Genomic DNA, 27,685 nt, shown 5'->3' with positions numbered 1-27,685 from the left:
ACACTGAGTGGTAAAGCAGCTTGGCAGAGAATGACCTTGGGGTGCTGATGGACAAGAAGCTGAACATGAGCAATGCACACTTGTAAAGAAGGCCAACAGCATCCTGGACTGCATTAACAGCAGTGCTGCCAGTTGTCACAAGGGATGGTCCTGCCTCTCTGCACTGCTGAGGCCACAGTTACCCAATATAAGAGAGACATGAGCATATGGGAACGAGTCCAGTGCAGAGCCTCAGAGATCATGAAAGGACTGGAGCATCTCTCATATGAGAAACTGAGGCAGCTGAGATTATGCAGCCTAGAGAAGAGAAGGCTCAGGGGGGAACTTATCCATGTGTACAAATAATGGATGGGAAGGAATGAAGATGAGGGAGCTGTGGTCTTCCCAGTAGTGCCCACTGGTAGGACAAAAGACAATGGCATAAATGAAAATATATGAAATTCCATCTGAACACAGGAAAACTTTTTACTGTGAGAGTGGTCAAACACTGGAACAGGTTGCTGACAGAGGTTTCGGAGTCTTCATTTGTGGAGATACTCAAAACCCAAGTGGACATGGCCTTGGGCAGCATGGTGTAGCTGAACCTGCATGGGCAGGGAGTTTGGACCAGATAAGCTCAATAGGTCCTTTTCAACCTAAGTGATTTTCCATGTCTTAAAACCAGGCTGTAGCATCCTGCGTAATGGCTGTGCTTACAAAGTAGCTTTGGCCAAGCTTAACTCTTGTGATTTTTCTTTTTTAATTTATTTTAGAGTCTGCAGCTAGTGATTTAGATTTTGTTACAGAATATATCCTTGTGATATCAGTAATAAGCATTTTGAGGCAAAGACTTTTTGATTGTTTGAAATTGTCAATGTGTATATCTGTCTTACAAAAAAGGTCTTCAAAAAATGAAGTCATAGCTTCTTCAGATACTCTAGTGAACACTGCTGTTTCAGCCTACCTCTTCTGTATAATGCTCACAACAGCAGAACCAAGCACAGCCCCAGCAGCTGCTCTGACAGGGTCCATGAGCCCGAGAGGCCAAGCTACACAGCTGCTGCATAGCACAAAAAGAAAATTACACTGAAGTTGGAAATTAATGCTTGTTGAATTTAATTGGTTCTGTATATTAGGGCTATGCTAGTTTAATTTATAGTTGCAGTTTCTTTTATGAACATGTTATGTGTAGTACCAATATTTGTGTTTCTTTTTAATTTACAGGATGGAGGTCTGCTTCTGAATAATCCTTCTGCACTGGCAGTTCATGAGTGCAAGTGTCTTTGGCCAAATGTTCCACTGCAGTGTTTGATATCGCTGGGCACTGGTCGATATGAAAGTGAGGTGAAGACCAATGTCACACACACCAGTTTGAAAGCCAAACTCACAAATGTTATCAACAGTGCAACTGATACGGAAGGTTGGTGTCTTAAGATATATTTGTATTATGACTGTCTTCAGTTTTATGTTTCTTAGAATTATAGTTCCAATGCAGAGAGCAATCTGGAACCTTTTGTCTTTTCCCTTCTCATCTCTACCAGCCCCATGAAACTAATAGAAGCATGTCTCTTTGTAGTTCCTCACGTACAGTGTTTTAGTACCAGTATTACAGGTTTTCTGGAGATGATGGTATGAATCTTTTTCTTAACCTATTTTCCTTAATCTTCATCTTCGCTATGTTGTTGCTAAGCTCTTTTAGTTTATGTGTTCTCAACTGTTAATATGGGGTTGATTTATCAGAATCACAAAGATAATCTAATAGGATTTATACAAAGTGATACATTTTTACTTGTGCTTCAGGATAAAGGCATACTCAGGAATTCATTTGAAAATCCTATTTTCTTACATTTTATTTATTTTTCATGTAACAAATAAATGCTTAATAGTTAATATAGAACATTGATTTTTAACAGCTTCAGAAGTAGAATTTTGTTTATGATCTCTTTTTATATGTGCTTTTATACCTGGACTTTTCCAAGGACTAGACTGTATCTGCCAATGGTCATGACTTCCATTGCTGCCAGGAAGAGCCAAGCATCTGTTTTCCAAAATAAACTTGCTTCCTAGATGGGAGTACACTGGAACTCTGTCACTAGCAGTTTACATCTGTTTTGTTTATACAAACAGGAAATATTGATAAACAGCTGCTTTCCCCCCTCCCCTTACAGAGGAAACTGATACTGCAAAAAGGGAACAAGAAATGCTCTTATGGTCTAGATCCCTTACTGCATAGTCTTTTGTCAACTGACTGTCATTAGTAAGAAAAGCTAGATTTGGGTTGCCTTTTGGTTTTTGCACAGTCATGGAAAGGCAGTGGGATTTATGAGAAGGAGATATGTGGTGTCCACTTCCTGTCAAGGGAAGAAAAATTTTCAATGCAGCTGACAAATGAGGCAAGAAATTAGATGGGAAGAGGAGGAGAAAGTACATTGTGGAGACCAAAGGTGAGGAAATGGAAAGAGAGGAGAGTAGATTTGAGCAAATGGGAACTTATATTATGAGGGGGAAAAAGGGAGACTATTAAATAGGACAAGAAAGACTGGATGTGGTGAGACAAGAACAGACATAGCTGAGTAATTTGCAGGAGGAGAGGCCAAGCCAAGAAGATTTCAGGTTTACAGGAATATTTTGCTGTGATCTTACCCAGGATACTTTTTTCACTTCAAATTTTTTATATGACAGTAGGTGTTTAAAAGAATGGAGGAATACAGTAAGAATGCAAAGAAGATAGAATGAAAGCTGAAGGAAGTCATAGAAATGCAATTTTCAGGGAGCCAACAAAGAGAAGAGAGATATAAAGGGAGAGAGAAAACAGGTTATAAAAGAGAAGAACATACAAATGCATTATATAACCAGTTTTTTATTATTATACTAGTTAACTGAAGTCTAATAACCTAAATTGAACATTTTAAATTAAATGAATGTTAAATTCAAACCCCAAATCTGTAGTAATACATAAAAAATTAATTAGTTGCAAACAAAAGAAAGTTTTAATCTCACATTTTTACTTAGCAGTCTTTGAGATTAGAGAAGAACGTGTATCTGTGGTTTTCACAACAGCTGCTTCTCTTAGTACTGAGTGTAACAAATCATGGGTATCCTGAATGGGAATATGTAAGTTACATTCTGCTCTTCATGATGCGCTCTCACTTGTAAAGGAATGGAATGTAATTAAAAATCTAGATAGCAAAGCCTACTTAATTGCCATACCAGTAAAGTTGTCTTGGAATGAGAGATTAAGCTTTTCCAGAGTAAACAGAGTTGCAGAGACATTTACAAAGCTTCTAATGGAAAGGGGTTTTGATAGGGCTGTGGTGGAAAAATGTTTACTCAGCAAAGCAGCACATATTTACTCTTACTGTGTCATTCCAGAGCAGTTGTTGTTCAGAGCAGTTGTAGGACTATTTGTCTATCATGTGAATATAACTGTTTCCTTCATTTGTTTTCAATACAGAAGTTCATACCATGCTGGATGCACTGTTACCTCCGGATACTTATTTCAGATTTAACCCTCTTATGAATGAGGACATCGCTCTGGATGAAAGTCGTAAGGAGAAACTCAATCAGCTGCAGACAGATGGAATTCGCTACTTAGAACGAAATGAAGAAAAATTGAGAAAAGCTGCAAAAATATTAACACAAGAAAAAACAACTTTGCAGAGGCTTCAGGACTGGATGAGATTAAAGGCTGACATGTATGAAGGCCTTCCTTTTTTTTCCAAATTGTGAATATGTAATGCATGAGAGATAAATATAAATCTTGTTCCAGAAAATCCATTTGGTACTGTAAAGGAAGAATGTTTATTCAGGGTAAATGACATCTCTGGAAAGCTATCAGAATTTCACAGAAAGCAATTTAAGATGGCTGTTTTGTGCACACTTACTTGTTACAAGGTTTAATGGTGTTAATTATTTTTTGAACCTAATGGATCTTACTGTTGCTTTACTTAAGTTTCTTCAAGTTGGTAAAACTGAAAATTATGAAAACAATTGTGCAATGCATTTTTGGATGTTTGTACCATAATTACGGTGGCAGAAAACCTTTATTTATCAACTACCAGGCTTATTCAAAATTAACAAATAAAGAATCCTCATTCACTTTAGTGTAGGTGGTACACCTGTTGGGCTCTTATGTAGCCAGTGAATTTAATAGCAATGTAATGTTCTTACAAAAACTTTGCCTATGTTAATTGCACTTTTATTTCGGAAAGATAACTTTTTTTTTATTTTAATGGATTTTGTACATAACTGTATTGAGTAAGATGTTTGGATGACTGTAAATGGCCTATTAAATTATCAAAATTAACTGATATTTTTAGAACTTGCCTCTTATTTTTTTATGGGGATAACTTCCAATTGATTGATTCATTATTTGAAAATAATCCCAAACCCCAAAATGTCACTTGACCAGCTATTCTAGTCACAGGATAAAGAAAATATAATCATGAAGTAGTTCACATGAATGAGCAGCTCTTTTTATAGAAGCTTCAGTTTTGGCTGCCAAACTTCAGGTGCATCTGGTCAAGAAGAAAATTAGCGGGAAATTGATACATGAAATAATATGCATTTCTATTTTCCATATATGCATTCTCCTGAAATTATCTCAGAGCTGTGAAGTTAACATTTAGATCTTACTACTACAATCTTACTGCCCATTCCTTTGCAACACTCTGAATATGCCATGGGAGGGGGTGTGGTGTGCTGTGGCAACATAGTGTGTCAAACAGCATTGTCAGCCACAGGAAGGTACATGGCAGCACTTCAGAATGGTGCAGCAAAATTTGCCTTAGACACAGCAGCTGTCACGTGTTGGGCACATACCTGTTAATAAGATTGTTTGATTGCTTGCCAGATGCCTAAGTTTTTGTTTCCTAGTGGACAGCTGCAGTGCATGAATGTATTGACTAGATAAAAATGTATGTTCTATGCAGTAGCTAAAATGTCCAGTTTCCCCAAAAAACAGTGCATTTGTCACTTTGCTTTTTGGGAATAATCACTTGCCATTGCATTATCTACTAAAACAACATTTTGATAGTGACTTTCTGTATTTGTTGTCTTAAAATATTGAAAATGTTATTAAACTGTCTTTAGGAAAGGAATTTGAGGAAGACAGGTGAGATCCTTTGTTATCCTTTGAGCTGTTGCGTAGTATCCTGTGACTGTGCAAGAAAACATTTGATTGAGATGTTCTTTTTTTAATTTGACATATTTTTTATTTTTACCTGTGTCATTTTACTTAGATATCCATACTTTTGTGGTTCTCCCTCAGTTCTCTGCCTTGGGTTTGCCAATGAAGCTGGTAACTATTATTAGTGCAGAAGCTGTAGCCTTCACCTTTTCTAAATTGTTCCCAATGCAAACAAATTGTAGGTGCATAAGGGCTATAGCAGCCTTTGTCATTCAGTGCATGAGGAAGGGAAAAGAGGAGAAACGGAGAGAAAGAAAAGTTAAAAAGATAGAGCGATTTAAAGATAAGTGAAAGAATGTGTTGTTCATCCTTCCCTTTTTAAAATATAAGCACTAAAAGTAATACCTTGAGTAGGGCAATAAAGATACTAAAAAGGAATGTTTTATGATTTTAATGCCACTTAAATTCATACAACTTACCTTTTTCATTCCAATGACTAAGAACTGACTAAAAGTGTAACAAGAGATCAAACTTTTTTCATAGGTGTGAGATGATATAAAAAAGAAATGTCAGCATTATTCTAATGAAGGCACCTTGTATAGAGTTGAACTGTGTTGGCAGCATCCTAAGTCAAAACAGACAATATCAGGTAGTCTCATGTAACAACACACGTAAGACACTTCTTTCACTGTCAAAGAGCAAAGTCACAGAATCATCTGTGAGATATCTAAATTCATGTTTCCAGTCACAGCTTTTTGGAGCAAGTATTATTTAAGAAAACACGGACCTTTAGTGAACAAAGTCATAACATTTCCATTTAATTTTTTATACAAATAAAACCTCCTCATGGAGGGAGGCATTTATTTCCATTAGGGCAAGACTGGGATTTGTGATGACACTGTTTTTGCTGCAAGCTACTATCTTATCTTCATTCACCTATTTTCCTTAAGTGTGGCTTTTAAAGGTATGTATGGAATTGAGCTGAGCTATAGAGTAATTAATTCAGACTGGTTTAGGCTACTGTGTATACAAATTCACAAGATGCGTGTATCGAATCCTTTCAAACTAAACTCTTTGATCCTCAGTGCCACAAGTGCTGCCCTATCAGGCACTAATTAGGAGTTTTCTCCTCTCTAAACCACTTTAAAATGTGGAGATGCAACAGTTGTACCACTCAAGCTGTAATTAGTCTTTAGTTACTTCAAAAACTTAGCAGTTTGCAAGGAATCCTAACTATTGTGGGTGTGTTCCTACAATATAAAAAGTAAAACTATTTTCAGGAAGTTTATTGAGGCATTATTAGATATGGAATACTGCATAATACTTTAACAGAACAAAATGCAATAGTGAGAACTGTAGAGGAATCAGGACTGGCGAAATAAAGAAATAAGGAAAAATAATTTTAAATTAAGGGAGTTAATTGATAGCAAGCAGGAGGATTAGTGCTGGGTCAAATACTAGCAGGTTTTAACTGATGATTTGGATGGGCCAAAGAACATAATTCCCTTTACAGATGAATCTAGGAGGGCTCTTGAATATTTTGAACAATAGGATTTCAGTGTAGCATGGCTTTGAGAAGAGAATAGCTAGAATGAAAAAAGTACCTCTGAAGAATAAAGATGTATAATTAACAATGGGAAAAGGAATATTCTAATGCACAATACATTAAATGAACTCTGCTTTGAAAAAGTACCCTTGGGAATGCTGTGCGATTATACAGTTAAAAAACTGAAATTGAGGCAGCAGTCACAGCTACAAAACTAACAGTGTATCAGTGCACGAGCAAATTCCTTGACCAGGAAAATGTGAACAAACATGAAAAACATAGATGAATGTGAATCTTGAATCTAGAATAAGCAATAACAAGAAGGTAGTGAGATAAGCATTTTAGGTTGCTTGTGCATTCAGAGAAAACAAGGTTTGTCTGACCAGATGAGTGTTGCCATTTGAAAATGTTCCAGGTTTGTATCCTGGAAAGAAAATCAGGAAGCTTGTTGATGTCCCTCCCCATGGCAGGGGGCTTGGAACTAAGATGATCTTTACAGTCTCTTCCAATACAAGCCTTTTTATTATTTCTTTGATATGCTTTAGTTGAGTGAGTTGAGAAAGTGATAATGTCAATTGTAAAATTGACATAAATGTCTTTGCTCTGATTTTGAAAGGCAAGAAGGAGTCCAGACTGGGAAATGAAAAGGTGTAGGCATAAAATAATCTTCCTTTATGCAAAGTCAGAAAGAGAAAAGCCTCTTAAGTTTTTCTTAGATAACCTTTAGGTCACCTCTTAGTTTCTAATTATCTATGCAGACGGAGATAGTAATTGGAGAAAGTTTCATTACCAAAGAAAAGTAAAACTTTTAAATGTTGAAGTGTGATCACTTTAAGATACTTCCTGTCAGTGTCCATTTCAACAGTGATATGAAGATATCAATTCTATTGCACAAGCTGTGGGCAACAGCAGTTGAATATAATTATAGTTTTGGTCAGTGCTATTAGAGAAAGAGATATTCAGACTAAAACAGATGCAAAGAAGGGCTGCCAAAGGGAAGATTAAGAGGGTGCAGTTTGTTTCTAACAAAACAAGGGCTGGAAGGAGAGTATGTGCTACTATGTAAAAATACTTCAAGAAGGAAAAGATAGTAGGCTAAAAGACAGCATTTGCATAAAACCGAAGGTGCTCACACTTAGCCAGAAAGTAAATTTAACCAGAAAATGAAAGATGTTAAACAGAATGGCTATACAGAGACTTAACAGAGCAAAAGAAACTCTTTTAGTGTGAGTTTTAGAACCTGAGCTTCTGAATGAGGTTCTATAACACACGGTGAGAATGGCTACCAGTCTCTATGGCCAACTGAATCCTCCCTAACCCACTTGGCAGGTGAGAACTTTTTAATCCTGCATATGTATCAGAAGCCATAGGCTTGTGGAAGTGTCTAACAGCTCCTTCTCATTAGGTCTAACAGATAAGGATTATGTCTTGTCTTTGATCCATCACTTATGTTTTATTTATTTTGCTTTCCTTCCCTAGCTGGTAATGGGAGCTGATACAGGTTGAAGTACTATAAGACATATGACAGGTGAAGGAAAAATCTGGTGTGTGCATCCTACTCATTGACACCATTAGTTTTTCATCTGAGATTAAAATATTTTCATGCTGCTGGGTCAACAAATAGTGCTGATTTTCTTTTATTAAAAGACTGTTCTTAAAATGACAAGTATTAAATCCAAACATAATCTGTTGCAGGAGAGGATGTGTTAAGGCTTCCTCTTTCTGCTTAAGGACTGCACTTTCAGACCAGCTGTGATACAAACCCATAGTCTTTTACACTCAACTACATAAGGCAGGAATTGAAATGCATTGTTTGGGTTTTTTTTCTCACTACTGCTTGAAAAGTGAGTCCAATTTTCAGACCTTGCAGAACTGTTCCATTTGAGGGACAGTTTGGTGCTAGAAGAAAGGTATATTCTTAGTGTAATCATATTCATTTACAAAGGAAAACAAGCATACCAAATGCCTCTTTCTCAGACTGCAGGAACAAGAGGAGTAGGCTTTCCTTGCTCCAGCCACACAGCACTGAGCTGTGAACTCAAGGGGCTGCTGCCCTCTCCGATTCCCCTGTTCACTGCTCACCCTCCTCATTTCCAGCTTCCTCACTCCCAAACCTACAGTCATGTCTGCTCCTGGTACTTACCCATTAATTCCAGTGTGACATCTGGTCCAACTGATGGCCTTCACTGTTTGAAGATACTCCTATAAACAAGAACTAATTTTTTTAATTGTTCTTTCTTCAAGATTTAACAAGGACAATTCTATTATTTATTTTAATAAAATTGGCAGATTTTGGTAAGGGGGAACAATTAGCAATTTTTCACATATTGTAAAAATTAAACAAGCACTGAAACACTCCAGTACTTACATCCCTGGTAATGCATGCTTAGCAGCAATTCAATTTTACTTTTTATTTATTATTTTGTTATTTTATCAGTTTCTCATAACAACATCACTAACAGCTATTTCCCCATATAATCGCAATAGCATAAATACACAGTAGTAGTTTGAAATCTTTACTTTTCAGGAAGAAGCTGTAGTATAAAATTTTCATGTAAAACCACAGAGACAACGTGGGCATAGAACTAAATACCATTAAAAGTGCACTGTAAATTCAGCAAAGTTGTGATTTTAGCATTTGAAAGCTTTTTGTTCGTTTTCAAGACCTTGTAAACTGGAAAGGGAGCGGCTTTTTGTTCTTACACCATTATTTTCTAATTGAATAATGTAATAATCATCACACTAATACCACAGGGAAACAGTCTTCCAGAATGTCTCAAAATTTGGATAGCAAATCCCCAAAAGTAACATCTTAAAAACCTGGTCTGTGTCCAGGGCATAATTTCAGCAAAGCTTCTGTTCCATGCTTCCTCACTGGCTGCTCTGTAGAAATCAGATGTATGGGCCTGTCCTGTCCCTTTGTACATATCATTTGAATGTATTTTCAGGCAGGCAAGTCAGGCAGTCACAGAAAACTTCTAACTAGGGAACGACAAGACCTATATATTGCAAAGAAAAAAAGCAGAACTGTTGGAGAGTTTACAAGGTAAGGGATGTTTCTATCATCCTACAAGGAAAGGTAGGTATCTCAGGTACTGCTTAATATGTGGAAACAAAGGACAAAGTCATTTACACTACTAAATCTGATTTCAAAGCATTACTTTACATAATCTATTAGGACATAAGCATGCCATAACTTCAAAACTTGAGCATTGTGTGCATTCTAGCTGGTTTATTTCTTGCTAAATATTAGACTTTAGGACATCATCAAGCAGGTCTAAACAATCTGGTTCTGAATACAGCAGGAAAGACAATAATATTTCTATAGCAGACAAAGTTTTAATAATTTGCACTAGATGTGTCATAAATCCTTGGGAAGGGCTACAGATGAGTAACTTAGATGAGATTTTCAGGAAGCAAGTGTGTTCTGAACAGCTGTTTATTGTGTGGGTTCATATATATATAAATAGTTGTGTATATTAGAGACAGTAAAGAAAAAAAAAGCCAAAATACTTCCAGTGTGATGTTGTTCCTTTATATTTTATGTCTGTAGAATGCTTTCACTTCAGGCCATTTCTGAGAAACTGAAAGCTTTTCATCATGCATTATGCAGGGCTCAGCACACTGCAGCCTCTCAGGTAAACATCATCTCTTTTCAAACCAATGCATTTGCAGCAGGTGCCTCATAATTCAACTTAAAACAAATACTGCTAAAAAAGAGGTTAGTTTCCTGAACCAAATATATCCAGCATGTGTTAGATCACAGCTGTGGGGTTGCTGCTCTCTTTTGTCAGCGACTGGTATGAGTTGGTCACTGGTATGAGGTGCTGTCCCTGTGGCACTCCCAGAAAGCAGCATCACTGCCACACAGTTCCTGATGCACGGACACTTGGTTGTTCTACAGACGGTCCCTGCTGGCACCAAACACTTCAGCTGCTGCACACAGGCAGGAGATCCTCTCTTCCTCCACATTAGAGCTGTAGCCACTTCATATTAGTAGTCATTCTGTCCCATCAGGCCTTTAAAAAGTCAAAGCACACAGAAAAAGATAGTTCTCCTTCCTTCTGGAGATAATGAGGAAGAAGACTTAGATCATTATTACCAGTCAGGACACAATGCCTTTGCTTTCCTCCCTCACAATAGCTCATTGTAAAGAAGCTCTTGCAGCCAGGCCTCAGAAAACAATACTCCATGGTCACAACAGCTCAAAGTCACTAAAAGCACTAGAAAGGACAATTTTTCAGGTGCCCAAAATATTTTGAAATGTTTGGTTTCCAGTTGGGCTTATAATGGGACATGCCAACCCTGAAGGTGTTGTGAAAGACTGTCAAGAGGCCCCTCTGCAGAAGGTCCCCATTGCAAAAGCACTTCAGAGATGTGGAGTTCCCATAACAAGTAAAATTCATCTCACAGTATATACCTTGTTCTAGTAACCTTTGCTATGAAGAGCATCCTTGATAGACCTGGTACCAAGTGCCCAGCTGACAGATAGGGATGTTTGTGAAATAGGCAGACAGCTATTTTTAGCAGAGAGCTGGTGCCAAGCCTTCTCCTTTCTGCCTGGAACAGTTCTTCAAAAGAAGACTCCCATGCCAACCTTCTGTCCCACTGTACAATGAGACAACGAAGTTCCCAAGCCAGATCCAGTGTTGGGCTGAGGGGTGTTAGGCCAGGTTCTCAGATGTGTGTGGAAGGGATTGTGTTTCTTGAGCAAGCCAAAGGATCAGCATGGGTGCTGCTCTGCTAAGCCTACAAGACAGTTGCGTGACTTTGCTTGTAACCATGGGGTGACACGGGGAAGGCAGGTTGCTATTCAAAATTTAGTTTTCTATTGTGTGAGAGGGCACCCTTCTGCTGGTGGTGGAAAAACCTAATTGGCCTTGATACGTGCCTGTGCAGCCATGCACAGAGATCTGCTGTCTGTGACTCTACAAAAGCATGCCTCATGGAGGGGGCACAGAATACGTGCTGGCAGCCTGAAATCACTGCAGAGCATGTGAGGTGATCTGATTGGTCATGTGAAAGTCCTGTTCCTCGAGGAACATAGGTCCTCTGGACTTGAGCTGAGTCTTTCCCAGAGGTCTAAAGCATTATGGATGCAGCCAGAGGCATGTTAAGGGGAGACAATGAAGAATTCTGAACTTACACAAAGCAGAGCCAAAACCTGTTCAAAGTAGCAAAGAGAACTTTCTAATTAGGTGCTCAGAAGTATGTACTTTTTTACAATGACAGTTTCTAGACAGCTTTTCTTCCCTAGTTACCTAAAAAGAAATGAGAATAAAGAACTTCTTCAGAAGGTAAGTCACCCTGTCAGACTATATGTGTAAAAACAAACACACTGCATCTCATAAACCCCTTTCCACAACAGTAAACAGCAGATTAGAAAATGATTGAATACAGTTGATTTTCTAATCTGATGCAGACAGGCTCAAATAGATTTATAGATATAACACTGCAGCCTTCCGTTAGTTTGAATTAAACAATAACTGCTACAGCTAGTCTATGTTTTAGTGTTAGCCTCTGGTCTACAGTCACTGCTGTGAAGGTCAACAAATCAGATCACATAAGGCTCAATGTTAGTGTCTTACATCTTTGAACTTTTACTCAGGTATATGTGTTAGAGCTGTGTATCATCTCTAAGCATCTGCCTCTACAGTCCCAATAAAACAAGATGGTGGCAAGTAGTCAGCCATGCACTCAGCTGCACCTACTCTTCCATGTCACTGCAAAGAGACCTAGGATTTCATAGTTTTGTTCAGATAAGTCATCTTGCCTTATTCTCATTTTACTTTAAAGGTCTAGAACAATAGCTGTCGTGAATCCGGGTCTAGGTTTACTTCCTTAGGGACAAAAGGTATGATGGCATTTCTGTAGGAGTTCTGACCCGAGTACCATTTCAAGATGTTCCCTTTTTCTTTCCTAGAATAGATCAATTTTTTTCTATGTCATTGTTCCCCATTCTGAAGAACTATTTTTTTAGCTCTGCCTTGTAGAAGTTGTCTGACTTCTGACACCCTGTACCTCTAATGCTGTGTTGTAAAGTAGTATTTAATAATCACGTGCCTAATTTTGAAACTTAATGCTGTTGTTACAAACAATTGCTAAATGGCTTATAGAACAGCCCTTGTGCTCATCTATTTCTCTGTTTATTTCTGGACAAGAGTGTACTTGCCTAAAATAGCTCTCTTCATGTTAATTCTTGAATTTATGCTATAGAACACAGAATGATAAAAGTGTTATAGAAAAAAAAAAGCAATAATCTTGTCTCTCCTGCTTTAAAACCGTCAGTGTTATAGCATTTCTAAACCTTTGAGCAGAGCACAAATGTTTCTCAGAACAACAGATGATCAGAGAAATAAGAAAATCATTATTACATAGCTAAAATAGCAGAAAATCATACATAGATGGTGCCAAGAGATTTATTTTGATGGTAGAAGGTTCCTCACTAATCACAAGAACAAAAAGCAACTCCATAACATAAGTGGATGTTAGCAGAAAAAACAAAGTTTGATGTCAAAGGTAATATATATGCCATGTTTTTGAAGAGAAATCTAGATGACAGATGAATCTATTGAGCTTGAAGTCACAGATTGAAACAGTAAGCCCCAAATTCATTTGTGTATTGATTACAGATACTCATATATCAAATAAGCAAATTACTATTGAATGTGCTAAATAAAATGGTTATTCAGCATATTTAAATATGTGAGGGAACTCAGGAAAACTGTTTCTGTGATCCACGGTAGTGGAAATAATGAACGCATGCATGCACATATACAGAAAAAAAACTGGATGTAATCACAACCAGTTAGGAGTACTCCCTGGAGCAAGGAGTAGAGGCATTCTTCTGACCCCATTTACAGACCATATCAGATTAAAAAATCATGGAATCAGTCCCATAGATCCAGAGGTCTCCACTGCCTCTCCTAAGGTTGTCCCACATTATCTCCAGCTGTGGGCATCAGAGCCTGCCAGCTACACCTGTGAGGGCTGGTGCCAGTCAACAGACCATTTTGCTTGTCACCAGTTGGGACTTCCAGCACCAAGGAGCAACAAAACTGCAATGCTTTACCTTTTTAGGTTTGCTTCCTCTCTGTCTTTATTATTAAAGTCATAGAATCATGGTATATTCTGAGTTGGAAGGGACCCAAAAGGATCATCAAGTTCACCTCCTGGCACTGCACAGGACAACCCCAGGAATCCCACCATGTGCCTCAGAACGTTGTCCAAACTCTTCTTGAACTCAAACAGGCTTGGTGTTGTGACCACTTCCCCGGGGAGCCTGTTCCAGTGCCCGACCACCCTCTGGGTGAGGAGCCCTTTCCTAATATCAAGCCTATTCCTTCACGTTATTCCCTATCGCTGATCACCAGAGAGAAGAGATCAGTGACCACCCCTCTGTTTCCCCTCATGAGGAAGCTGTAGACTGCAATGAGGTCTCCCCTCAGTCTCCTCTTCTCTAGGCTGAATAAACCAAGTGATCTCAGCTGCTTCTTGTAGGGCTTCCCCTCTAGACCATTCTTCATCTCTGTGGCCCTTCTTTCTACACTCTCTAATAGCTTTATATCCTTCTTAAATTGCAGCATGCAAAACTGCACACAATACTCAAGGTGAGGCCGCACCAGCACAGAGTCGAGTGGGACAATCACCTCCCTCAACTGGCTGGCAATGAAACAAAAAAAAAATTTCAGTTGGTATTTGTCATTTTGAGTAAATCAGGGAAACCTCTTTGCACCACTCTTGGTGACTGAGGAATCATCACACAGTCTGTGCTCTGTTACTTCAGCCATCTGATTCCAGGGCACATTGCTGGTAACCACACTAATTTACTTCTGCAAGTTTTCAAAATACTCAAGGGAACTCCTGAGCTGGGGAAACTGCTGGAATTTTTTAGCAGGCAGCATCACAGCAAGCAGGTAAGCAATTTCTGGCACCAGAGGAGATGACTGATTATCATTTAAATGTGAGCCCTGCCTGAGCACTTTGGAAGGAGCTAAGGTAGTTACAGAATGAAAGACTGACAATCTTAGGAACACAAATTGGAAAAGGGCTCACTTCCAGTGAATGTGTGAACACCAGGGATCATACATCATTAACTACAGTTTTTCATGTATTTGAGTGACATACAGCATAGACATGGAAGAGACCCAAACGTCATGATAATTTCTGTACGTGATACTTGCTCTTCCGGCAAAGTGTAAATAGTGACAGAGTTATTTCCTGTATTCTTAGAAATTGTGTAACTTTCCTCCAGTTTGAAAATGAGATGCTCTTACCAGAAAAGAATGGAAAAATAATGAATCTCAGGGCTTATGCACAAAGAGAAGGGGGTTGGGGGAGATCAAGCACAAGAGGACATAGTAAAGCATTCAGGTGCTGTACTGACGAGCGCTGCACAAGTATACCATGAATTGGAAATGATCAAAATACAGAAACACAAGCAAAAGCTGATCTGCTAGAGACAGAATAGTAAAACTAAACAGATCTGCTTGCTGTTTATCTATGAAATTCATTGCATCTCAATCTCAAAAGCATGTGGAAATTATTTCCAACTGTATGTAACCAGATAGCTTTTGGAAAATATGGCCATCTTTTAATTTTAAAGTTCCTTTCTTTTGTTAAATCTGTGAAATCACACATCTTGTGATGCACAAATGCACTGGGTTTAATTAATTTGTTCCATAACAAACATTTTCAGCAATTTTTTTCCAAGTAGTTTGAAGTATTTGATTCATCTGGGGCAGATTTCTTGAACCCTTCTAAATTTCCAATTCATACCTGGAGGTCCACACAACTAGAACATTCTCGGGGGATCTTCTGGGTTTCCCAAAGGGCTGGTGATTAGCTGTTCCCGTGATCATCAGTCACATCTTCTAGCACCATTTGGTGCTTGGACTGTGACCCTAGGATTTATTAACTACCTCAGTCCAGTTAAAATTGAGAGTACTCACACACAGAATTGCAGTACATGGTAACTAGGTGATGGGCTCTACAAGGATTGCTTTTCCTCATATCCTGGGTGTTTTGCCTGTGTGAACTGTACACTTGCAGGGTAAGAAATTGTTTTATTCTATGGTATTTTGGACTACCATAAATAAACTATGAAGCGTGAAACCTTTCATTTAAAGTAATTATAGTTTTCTGGACCTTTAAAAATACATTATTATCCCAATATGGTGACCAATAGATGGAAATATGTTTGGTAATGCAGAAAAAAATAAAGTTGATTCTTCACTGTTGTCTGCTTCAGAAAGCTCCAAGGACCATGAAGTGATGTCTCTCTGCTAGGAACCCAGTAGAGCCAGTCAATTTATCTAGAGATTTTCTCACTGCTCAAGAAATCCAAACACAAGCCATTAGGGCAATTGTGTGTTTGTAATTTAAAACTAATTTCATCCTCAGAAGGTCCAGCAGACTTAGAGAACAAGGTGTATCCTAAGCAAGCAGACTAGAAAAGCCCTTTGGGCATTTTTGTAGTTCAAGACTAAAGGATAACTTCAAAAGGACTTAATTGAAATAATTTTTCACCAAAGTTTTCCTCTCCTTCTGCTAAGTTTCCCAAGCAAAACCTTTCCTTTATTCTAATCCTTTCTACATGTGATCAAAATTTATATTCATACGTTGGGAAAAAGGCCTTACTTTTTTAACGGCTTTGTTCTTTTTCTCTGTCATCATAAAAGACTTCAGTAAATGCTTAGTTTTTGTGAGTGTGTGTGAAAATCATTAAGTCCATTCACATTATAGATATGTATAATAAATAAATGCGTGACTATTGGGTAGATTGGAATAAAGTTTCAATAAAGCAAGTGTTATAGCTCTAATAGCTATTATTAGGCTTTTCCAATCCTGGTACTGTTTCCTAGCTCATTTCCATAATGGAAAACACCCCATTGAAGACAAACTCAACCTATGAGACACTTGGCTGAAGGATGAGACACGTTAAATCATAATGTCAAGCTTGATACTAAGTTCCTGTTTTTGAAAGTGGAGTTGCTTAGTATTCGGCACTTTAGAAGTCCCTTGGACAAATTGCCTGATGTCTGTAGGCTTTTGATCTGTGTGGAGTAGTTTTTCAAGAACCTTGAACTATGAAGTAGGGTTGTAAGATGTTTTTAATTGTCTCGGCCAATCTCTTCTAATGGAAAAATGTGAACTCTAATCATGCACACAAAAAGTGTTTGGTGTTTCCAGACAGTTTAATCTGCCATGTGTGAAGGACTGCCCTCCCTTATTTATATATCAGATAAAACACTGGTCCTGGTGAAATTAATGTCAATTTTCCACTGACTTTGTGGAATCACAGAATATGAGGAGTTGGAAGGGACCCATAAGGATCATCAAGTCCAACTCCTGGCCCTGCACAGGACCATCCCCAAAAGTCACACCAAGTGCCCAAGTGCATTGTGCAATGAACTCTGTCAGGCTTGGTGCTGTGACCATTTCCCTGGAGATCCTGTTCCAGTGCCCAACCCTCCTCTGGGTGAAGAACTTTTTTCTAACATCCAACCTAAACTACCCCTAATACAACTTCAGGCCATTCCCTCAAGTTCTGTCACTGGTCACCACAAAGAAGAGACCAGTGCCTGCCCCTCCTCTTCCTCTCACAAGGAACTTGTGACTGCAGTGAAGCCTCCCCTCAGTCTCCTCCAGGCTGAACAAAGTGACCTCAGTCGCTCCTCATATGGCTTCCCCTCAAGGCCTTTCGCCATATTTGTTGCCCTCTTTTGGATGCTCTCCAATAGCTGAATATCTTATATTGCAGTGCCCAAAACTGCACAAAATATTCAATGTGAGGCCACACCAGTGCAGAGCAGAGTGGGACAATCCCCTCCCTCGACCAGCTGGCGATGCCTTTCTTGATGCCCCCCAGGGCATGGTTGGCCCTCCTGGCTGCCAGGGCACTGCTGACTCATATTCAACTTACCATTGACCAGGACCCTCAGGTCCCTTTCTGTGACACTGCTTTCCAGCATCTCAATCCCCAGTCTGTATGTACATCCAGGTTATCTTGAACCATGTCATCATGTTGAACACATCTGTCAAAAACAGATATAGTTGCTGTAATATACCAGAGATTTTACTAAATATAAATTTTGTATAATTTTTTCTCTCTGAAGTTTCTGAAAACTTCTAACTTTATATCTGGACATGGAGAAAAGAACTGTCATCTGCATATGCTGGTATCTGTAAATGTTTCAAGAAGTTCATCTCTCTCTTATATCTGAAAACCTTTGTCAGAGAAATCTGTCTGTTTGATTAAACTTGAGAGAAAACCAAGCTGATGGTACTATCTTCCTGTGATTAGAATTGTCCAGGGTGTGTGATGTGTGTTTAACTCCTTTTTCAGCCTTTGCTACTTAGCAGCTAAGAAATGGAATATTCCAAAATAAAATGGTGCCATACTCTCTCTTTTTGAAGGCATTTCACTTTCCACGGAATTATTAAATACTCACAGGCACAAGAGAGAATGCTCTAATCATTAGTCAAAATATAACCTAGACAGTCAAGCTATTGGGGAGAAGGGAGGCCAGTTACAAATCTAACAACAACAAAGACACAAAAAAAACAGTGAAGTATGTGCAGACATAGGGTTAAAACTCAAGTTTTCCCATACACAGGCAACTACATCAAGCACAGTTTCCTTTTTTGTGTGAGATGTATTTTATGTGTGTAGTTTTATTTTCACCTCCGCGTGCTCCGAAGTTCCTCCTCTCCTCTCCCACAAGGGCACAATCCCAGCTGGCGGCTGCGGGTGCTCTAACTACCGGGGTATTACTCTGCTCTCCATTGCTGGCAAGATCCTGGCAAGAATACTTTTGAACAGATTAATACCTGCTATAGCAGAAGAACTTCTTCCTGAAAGCAAGTGTGGTTTCAGAGCCAACAGGAGTACCACAGACATGGTATTTGTTCTCAGACAACTGCAAGAGAAGTGTAGGGAACAGAACAAAAGTCTCTATGTAACCTTTGTTGATCTCACCAAGGCTTTCGATACTGTGAGTAGAAAAGGTCTATGGCAGATTTTGGAATGTTTAGGATGTCCCCCCAAGTTCCTTAAAATGATCATCTCACTTCATGAGGATCAGCGTGGCCAAGTCAGATATGACGATGCACTTTCTGAGCCCTTTCTAATAATCAGTGGTGGGAAACAAGGTTGCGTTCTTGCAACAACCAAAGGGCCACGCAGACCTTGATGAAGAAGATGGTATCTACATTGGATATCATAGCGACGGAAACCTATTCAACCTAAGGCGACTGAAGGCCCACACTAAGACCTTAAACCATCTTGTCTGGGAGCTGCTTTATGCTGATGACGCCGCCCTTGTTGCCTACACAGAAGCAGCTCTGCAGTGTTTAACATCCTGCTTTGTTGAGGCTGCTGAGCTCTTTGGGCTGGAAGTCAGCTTAAAGAAGACAGAAGTTTTCTATCAGCTGGTACCTCAGGAAGTCTTCCATCATCCCCATATCACCATTGGCCAATCAGAGCTCAAATCAGTCCAGCAGTTTAATTACCCAGGTAGCCTCATTTCCTCAGATGGTAAGATTGACAGGGAGATAGACAACAGGTTAGCAAAGGCATATAGTGCTTTTGGAAAACTCCATAAAAGAGTTTGGTGAAATAAACACTTGAAGAAAAGTACAAAGATCAGTGTTTACAAACCATAGTGCTGTGTACTCTCTTATATGGTTCCGAGTCATGGGTCATCTACCACCACCACCTGCATCTCCTAGAACGCTTCCATCAACGCTGCCTCCGTACAACCCTAAACATCCACTGGTCAGATTATGTGACCAATACATCTGTTCTAGAACAAGCAGCAGTCACAAGTATTGAGGCCATGTTGCTGAGAACACAGCTGCGCTGGGCAGGACACGCCTCAAGGATGAAGGACCCCCACCTCCCTAAGATCTTGCTTTATGGTGAACTTGCCACCGGCTGCCGCATGAGAGGAGCCCCGAAGAGGAGATACAAGGACTCCCTGAAACAACATCTCAGCCTTGGCCACATTAATCTTCATTGCTGGTCTACCCTGGCCTCCAGTTGGGAGGTCCGGAGACACACTACCTTTAACACTGCTGCTTCCTTTGAGAACGCACACAGGATCACCATCGAAAAGACAACACAGAAAGAATCGTATCCTGCTGATACCATCCAAGGAGTCTTTCTGCTGTGCCTTTTGCAACTGGACTTGTCTATCTCGCATTGGCCTCTTTAGCCACCAGCGCGCCTGTAGCAAATGCGGGTAGAGCCCTTCCCAAATCTTCGTTCGCAAAGCCTAACCATGATTATTTTCAATGTTTAACTATCCTGTGCAGAGTGGATTGAAAATTCTGCCTTCATCCTAAGATTCTCCTATATGTTTTTGAAAGGTTTGTGCCCTGAGAAGTTAAAGTCCATTGAGCAAAGAAAACAACTGAACCCAGGGCTCCTACTTCCTTTTGCAGCACTCTAATGATCAAGCTAATGGAAGATGGCACAGGCGACAGCACTAACAGCTCCTCCTCTCCATCTGCTTCTCAAAGAACAGGATCGCTTCCTTTCATTTTGCGTTCAAGCATGTAATTCCTGGAGGAAGTTTCAGCCCTGTGAATCCCTGGCAGTGTTTGCCATCAGCTTTGAATATCTAAGTCCTAAATAGGCATGATTAAACTCACGGCATTTCCATGTGTCTCCAACTGCTTAGCTTGCTAGCCTTCTAGGATTCCAGAAGAACTCTGATTTCTTGTAAGGAAAACCTAGGTAATAGCTTATAAATCAGGCATGGCAGTACATAACTGTAGTCACAAATTGTCTTTCGAGAGAATAGTTCTGAAGCCTAAAGTATTTTTTTTCAATTCTTGACAGCACATCGGAACACTTCTGTGCAGTGTCTATCCTGCACGATACTCTTGCTACCCTAGTTCTGAACATATCTTACATCAAAACACATCCTCTGCCTGGTAGTCTGTGAAAGCTGATTTTGTTACTGTATACCAAGCAGTGCAGCTTTTAACATTAGACATTATCACTTAAGCTTTTGATCTTGTCTTTGGGCTCTTTTTCGCTTAGAGATATTCACATTTTATGCTGCTATCGTAAATAAATACTAGCTTCTAAAAAGTATTAGACCAGCAATAAGTGCATTTACATTACTTTCATAGTATCAGGAGATCCTCCAAAGGAAATACGAAATGCCCATAAATAAACTAGATTAAAATAATCTCAAAAGTTTTTCAGTTTTTGATTGGGGGGCCCCATAATTTATCAAATATGATTAGTCTAAGTTCTACTGACTTTGAATATATTCGGTGGGGCATACCTCACCATTTTACTTTGTGCAAAGTACTTTGTGTGCTACACTGCGCTCCGTTCACCATTGTAAGACATCAAAACAAGTGGAACAGTGGGATAACTCATGTTAAAATTACATGGGTGGCATTCAGCTGAGTAAATGCAGACTCTAACAATGTAGACACTTACAGCTGAACGAGACACCTGCTGGTCCTGTTAGAGTCAATGGATAGAAACTGGCATTTCTAGGATGCAACTTGGCTTATTCTAATGTAGACATCTAAAATAGGTTAGATGAATCATACACTAAAACTGCCTATTTCTGGTTCCCTTTATACTCAGTGGAGAGAGTGACTAGCTCACATGCAGACATTCACATAGTAGACATCTAAAGTTAGGTGAGATGTACAACCCAAGATGTCTTTCCATGATCCTCAAAAGTGTCTGCTTTAGGAACAAAATGCCAAAGACTACCAAAAAACCTCAATAGGTAGAAGAAAGCAGTAGATGATACCTAAGTAAACCAAGGCTGGTATTAAAGGATCATGAAGACTAAACCACTATGTTTGGAACTGCCAATCCATGGATATAATTGCAGCAGGTAAAGTGAGGAGAAAGGCTACAAAAGGTAGAATGATGACTACAGGAAAGATGCAAGGAGGCAGAGAACTTAGAAAGCCAGTATTCCTTCAGCCACACAATTTCTGCTTATTGTAACGGCTGAGGGGTACGTTGTTTATACCAACAACCCCACCTGTTTCTTTTTGCTTGATGCCACCATCCTACTGCCAGTATGGATGGCACTCATCCACAATAGTGGATGCCATCACCAGCAGAAGTAGCTCCTAGTATAAACCTTTGAATGTACTTGCTTACTGTATGATTATATGTATGCCACCATTTGGAAACTTCTGCTTTGTGCTATTGAATGTGTGTATTTGTTTATCTCAGTAACATAAAAATTACAGAGTTTAAATTCTCAGGGGAATCATAAGGGTGTAATCATACCAGCTGCAACACTTCAGCCTCATCATATATCAATATAGAGTTGTCTATCACACCCTCCCTGCAACAGTGAAATCTCTTCATTTACTTGGTTTCTGTGGTCTAACTTGCACCTAGTGGTTTGCCACAGCCCAATGTTTTGTGTTTTTAAATTAATGTTGGCTATCCAAATAATAACCAGATCTTTGATCCTACATTTTAAGAAAGTTAAACTTTCAACTCAGATCTTTCCCCTCAAGTGTCCTGCAGATCTACAGTCCACCTTCTGAAGGTTTGGCTAACCATGTTCCCCATGGAATCCGTCAAGGAGGCAAACAGGTAGCTGTCTGAGAAGTCATCCTTCTCTCTGCATTTTATATCCATATTCTCTCAGTCAAGAGTAGCTACATGATCTCCTTATGGAACATGGTATCTTGCAAGGCAATATCCTAGTGTTTTAAGGCCCCCTTACACACTAATGCACAATTACTTAGTCTGTAGTGGTTTTATGTTTAAATAAATCAGTTGGGAACATGGGAGTTGTATAGCAAAAATGAAAAGGTTAGCAAACAAAAAAAGAACATTCAAGCACTTACTTCCCCTCTTTATAAAGGATTCTCTTCACGTTCATTCCAATCTTCTTTGCATATTCAGGTCTCAAACATTAATATCCTGGCCTCAGATTAAGAGAAGCTTGAATATCTCCAGAGTCTGAAGCAGTAACGTCTGAGTTATTGTTTAACCCTTGGATATTTATATGCATGTGCTCTATCATTTATAGAATCTGTTATTCATCTAGAGTGTTGCTTTTCAGAAGGTCAGACGTTCAGATTTAACTTGCCAGTCGTAAAGGGGTTTCTGCAGATTTGCAGGATAAGGGCTTTTTGTTCATCTTAGGCATCATGTTTTGCACTGTTAAGTTATCACTATAGAGTTCACCTTGAGATCTGTTCCCTCAAATGTGTAATAGTTAACCATTATAAAAGTTGCTACCTTGCAATGCACAGAAGGCTATTCTTAAATGAGCTGATCCAAAGGCAAGTTCAACAGTGGCAGTTAATCGCATTTACTACATGTTAAAGGTATACTTGAATTAATTTTGAGTAATACTGAGCACAGCCCTCAGAGTTCTCAAAATTACATTAAAATGCTTTCTGATGCTGTGCATTAAATTAACTGCAAAATGTGAAAGGGAAGCACTGTAAGAGGTGTGTTCAGCAGAAAGGTTTATCTGAAATAAGCCCAGTTCCAGGCTGTTGTCCAAATGGTGTCGCCCAGTGCTTCTCTTTGAGTGATTGCATCCAAGCGCCTGCCTTCCTGAACTTATGAACTGGAAATTTAACGAGTTCAACAGGACAATTGTCGAGTGTAAAATAATATCCTTGTCTCCAGTTTGGGAACTCGCTGAAACCATCTATTTAGAGGGGCACTGCCGGGCTAAAATAATGCGGCTATTTAAAACGCCGCCCTCGCCGGGGGGGCGGCTCTGGGGGTGCCCCGGGGAGCGCTCGGCTGTGCCCAGCCGGGGAAGGGCACAGGCGGAGCCCGGGGGCTGCAGGGCACCGGCGCTGCTGGGGAGGCTCAGGAACGAGCTGGTCACCGTTCGGGCACCCCTGAGCGGCGGCACGACGATGAACCTTCCCCCATTTTAACCCGGGTGGCGGAGAGAGGGCGGGAGGAACGCCAGCCCCGCACGGAGCTGCCTCAGGTGCGAGGGTCACGCGCCCCGCCCCGCCCGGCCCCAGTGCCGCGCGCGCGCGCCCGCCCCGCCGCGGCTCGCGCAGATGCGCGCGCCTTCCCCGCCCCCGCGCGGGAGCGCGCCTTCCCCGCGGCGCGGCGGGGGCGGGGGCGCCGGGGAGGGGACAGCGCGGGAGCGCGCCCGCCGCGGCTCTTCTCGCCGGGCTGCCGAGCGGGCAGCAGCAGCAGCAGCAGCAGGAGAGGAGGAGGAACAGCAAGAGAAAGAGCGCGGGTACCCTCTTGACCCTCTTCTCCCCGGGCGGAGGGGCCGCACCTTCCCGTGAGTACTGGCCTGGCAGTCCCCGTCGCCGCGCCGCGCATCACGCTGCGGGAGGTGCCGCGCCCGCCGCCGCGCCGGTGTCACATCCCCCCGGGCAGCTGTCATCCATCCCCCCGCACCGCAGGTGTCGTTCCCGCGCACCGCCCGTGTCACATCCCCCCGTACCGCCGGTACCAGCCCTTGCACCGCCGCCAGCCCCCGCACCGCCGGTGTCACAGCTCTCCGCAGCGCCCCGACGCCGAGGAGCCGCCCGTCCGCCGCGGGTGCCGCGGCTCCTCCGAGGGGCCGGGCGAGGAGGCACCTGGTGAGCCCGCCCGGTGCCGCGGGGCCGCTGCGGGGCTTTGTTGCTGCGGCGGCCGGTGGCACCTCCCGGGCGGGGGGGTCGGTCCCGGGCGGGGACGCTCCGCGGCTGCGACGCGCCCACATCCCCGGGCGGGCTCGGTCGCCATTTCGTGCGCTGCCCGGCGGGGGCGAGGGCCGGGCGTGTGCGGGGAAGGAGCTGTCGGTGCTGAAGTGCCGCGCTCCGCGTTTCGGCTCTTGCGCCTTTATTTATCATCCCCCCTCTTTTTTTCCCCCGTTACAAATGCGATGTTATTTAGATATAAAATAGCTACAATGTGTATGGATGCCGGGCTTTTCTTGCTTTCTCTTTTTTTGATTCTTGATTACAATTAATGCAGAATATCACCGCCAAGTCTGGGCAGAGAGTGCACTCGCCTGTTAGGCTGTAAACTAATAATTGACTAAACTGTCAGCCGCCGTTGAACTCTTTAGCATAGATGTGTTAGTTTTGAAGTCTGAAATGTGTTTAAACCAAGACTTCAGAGTCTAAGTGTAAACAGCACCTGATTAATAAATCCGAGCTGTTTAAATATTTGAGATCATAGTGTGCTTCGGCCCAGTCAATAAGGCTGTTCCATACTGACAGGTACTCTGTGAGAGGAATGCTATTGCTTACCTCTTTATGTAGTGGATCCAACTACGACATGTAGTTGGATGAAAACAATGGAAAATGTGATATTTAACTCTATAATGGAACCTATAGATCATGACAAGATGTTCTTTTATCCATAAAGCTCCAGCTTTTTGGTGTTTATTAAAACCAACCTCCTACTGACTCAAGAAGGCAGTATTAACTACCTGGGATTCTTTTTTCTAATGTTCCCTATCTTTGTGCATTTCTTTCTCTGTGTCTATCATTTTGATTATTGGGTATATTGGGGGAAAGGTAGATGAAACCTGAAGACTTCATTGTGTGTAACAGATGCACTTTTAATCATTTCGACATCTTCCGTAATTTAACATAGTAGATGTGATAATTTGTAGATAGTAGTTATGTGGGTCTGTGCATAAAACAAGTCACTGTACAGCATCAGAAGGCATCTAGACTATTTTGAGTTTGAGAGCAGTTTGTATGCCAATAGGGGGATCTTGCTGGTGTTCTTTGGCAAAGGGTATCAGCTGGAAAGAAAAAGATAGTATAGTGTTACATACTTGCTCAAAGGATCTAGAAGTCAGAAAACTGGCTTGCAGGTGCAACATCTTTCTAATATTTGTCTAACCTGTTTGATGTTATCATTCCTATGAATACCCCTCAGTCATTTGTTTAGTTTTGAATAGAAATTGCAATGCAAGTGACCAGAGTAGCTGAAGAGTTTGATGCCAAAGTCTGTGAAAGTTACTTATTTGAATTTCAAAGTAACGTGAAATTCTCTTGGGTGTCTAAAATTAGCTGCCAGAATATATCAATAGATATATTCTAGGTAGATCAACAGAACTGGGAAAGTGTTATATTCTGAGAATATTGAATGTAAAGAAGCAAACCCAGAAAGCTGCTTGCTGTTGACAGAACTCGGGATCCATTGAATGAATTTGCATTTGGGGTTGTGCAAAGGCAGTGTAGCTAAAGGGAATCTGTACAGCTGTGTGACCACATCGGGTGGTGGGTTGGCATATACCAGCTGGTGTTAAGGATGGAGCTAAAACCCTCTTCACAACTCACAGATAAATCCACAACTAATCATGCTTGTATTAATATCTTAGTTCTGTCATTACTGTTACTGGCTACAGTAAATATACTCAAAAATAATAACGTTGAAGGTGAATGAGATCTCCAGAACCTGAACCCTAGTTACCGTTCCTTATCTTCTTGCAGAAAGTGTATTATTTATCACATATACCGCAGCTTGTTTGATAAAAAGGACTGTAGTAAGAAAATTTGGCTATTTTAAGTAGTCTTTATTTTCAGAAAATGGAATAACAAATCCAGTGATACATACTGATACCTCCTGCTAGCTTGTTGCACTTTGGTGTTTCTCTCTGGTGACAGCAGAAGCTTTAGTAACCAAGTCAGAGTTTCTTGGGGTCTCTCTAATTGTCAGATTTTATTGGTTTGAGGATTCTGATTTCAAGTTAAGAAAAGGTAATGCATGTCTGCCCATTTGTCCTGCTTTAGGGAAATGACTCTCCATGGTATCTGGACATAAAAGATATTAAATACACTAAGGGTTTGGTATTTTGTTAATAGATTACTGTATAGCTCAAATAGCTCAGTCAGCCTAAAAATTAAAGCTGTTTTGCCTGCAGCTGTGGAATTGCTATTAATCTGTAGTTTTGTTAATTTGTCTCAAATCACCTTGAATTGTAATTACTTAACTTCCATTACATTGAAATAATACAGTAAAACTCTGTTGTACGATTTTCACCAGACTTGTTAATTTTGTCCTGTTTTATGAACAGAGTTGCTAAAATGGGAAGCCATACAGAGGAAAATATATGTTGGTAATGTAAGATGAGGGAATGATGTAGGAGTTGTGTGTTGGGCAATATGCAATGAATTTGGTTTTGCCTTCCTGAGTGGGCTGCTAGTATTCAAAAAATTTAGTTATACTTTCTCCACAGTGAGAATTTGTTGCATTTTAAACTGGTAAGTGTATTGCCTATTCAGTTCAGTATTAAAGATACTGTAAATTCTGCAGTTATGAAAACTGTCTAAATATAATATTAAGGGAATTTGTAAAGAGTTAATCTCCAGTAATAAGATTAACATGATGCACCATAAGTTTTGTCCCACAGTTTGTTAACCAGGAAAGGATAGTTTCAAGCTAGCTATATTGCTTTCTTCTGAGCTACTGGAGGCTGGCTGAGCTTTCAGTTATTTACCTCAATAGAAAACTGAAAGGGAAAAAGTGAACAAAGGAGGTCTGTTTTGCCTGTCCCACTTGCTGGGCTGTTGTCTTTGCCCTTTTCAGTGAAGGAGGGGTAGAGCTGGGTCAAAGTTGAAGAACACTGAAAAGGAATTCAAGTCTTATATTGAAATGTGAATGATAGCTTAGTTTGAGTGCTGAACACATTTGTTTGAATTGATTTTTTTCTGTCTGTGAAAGCTTTAACTGACAGATGGTGATGGACTGGCACATAGACTGCTAGAAGGTACAGCTAGATATGTGCTCAGACCCTGATTAAGATGCTCAGTAAACAAGTACATATCTGATGAGACTTTTAATACTGGAGATACTGATGCTAGACACTGTGTGACACACTAGACATTTGATTGTGTGAATTAAGGGCAGACCCCTGCAGCTGGCATACATTCAGGCTTACTTGTCTAGCCTAATTGCATTGCAAATACTGCTCTGGATTGCTCTTTAGCTTCTCCTGTCTAGTAAATGTTGAATAAGTACAGAAATGTTCATCTGGATCCTCTATTAACTGTTGTTAAGAAGCTTTCAATTTCTTTTGGTTTGCTGTATGAATTAA

General features: G+C 40.5%; 2 protein-coding genes across 26 annotated transcripts in view; both read left to right on the top strand.

Moving 5' to 3' along the window:
• PNPLA8 (patatin like phospholipase domain containing 8) overlaps positions 1-4,289 on the top strand; it is a 36,438-nt gene extending 32,149 nt beyond the window's left edge. For both annotated transcript variants that reach the window (XM_051795439.1, XM_051795440.1), the window contains exons 9-10: positions 1,204-1,399; positions 3,434-4,289. In XM_051795439.1, coding sequence (XP_051651399.1) covers positions 1,204-1,399; positions 3,434-3,708 — 471 coding nt within the window. In that variant the 3' untranslated portion in view covers positions 3,709-4,289. The remainder of the gene's footprint in view (positions 1-1,203; positions 1,400-3,433) is intronic.
• A 19,447-nt stretch (positions 4,290-23,736) lies between these two features.
• NRCAM (neuronal cell adhesion molecule) overlaps positions 23,737-27,685 on the top strand; it is a 149,657-nt gene continuing 145,708 nt past the window's right edge. For 11 of the 24 annotated variants that reach the window (XM_051795366.1, XM_051795367.1, XM_051795377.1 and 8 more), the window contains exon 1: positions 23,737-23,926. The gene's annotated coding sequence lies outside the window, so the exon portion shown is untranslated. The remainder of the gene's footprint in view (positions 23,927-27,685) is intronic. The other 13 variants (XM_051795392.1, XM_051795387.1, XM_051795390.1 and 10 more) reach the window with 3 other exon arrangements.

Source organism: Manacus candei, unplaced genomic scaffold (assembly GCF_025592945.1).
Source record: "Manacus candei isolate 608988 ecotype Guabito, Panama unplaced genomic scaffold, ASM2559294v1 h1tg000043l, whole genome shotgun sequence".
Taxonomy (NCBI): Eukaryota; Metazoa; Chordata; class Aves; order Passeriformes; family Pipridae; genus Manacus; species Manacus candei.
The sequence above is the reverse complement of the archived record's forward strand: the minus strand, read 5'-3'. Positions and strand labels throughout refer to the sequence as shown.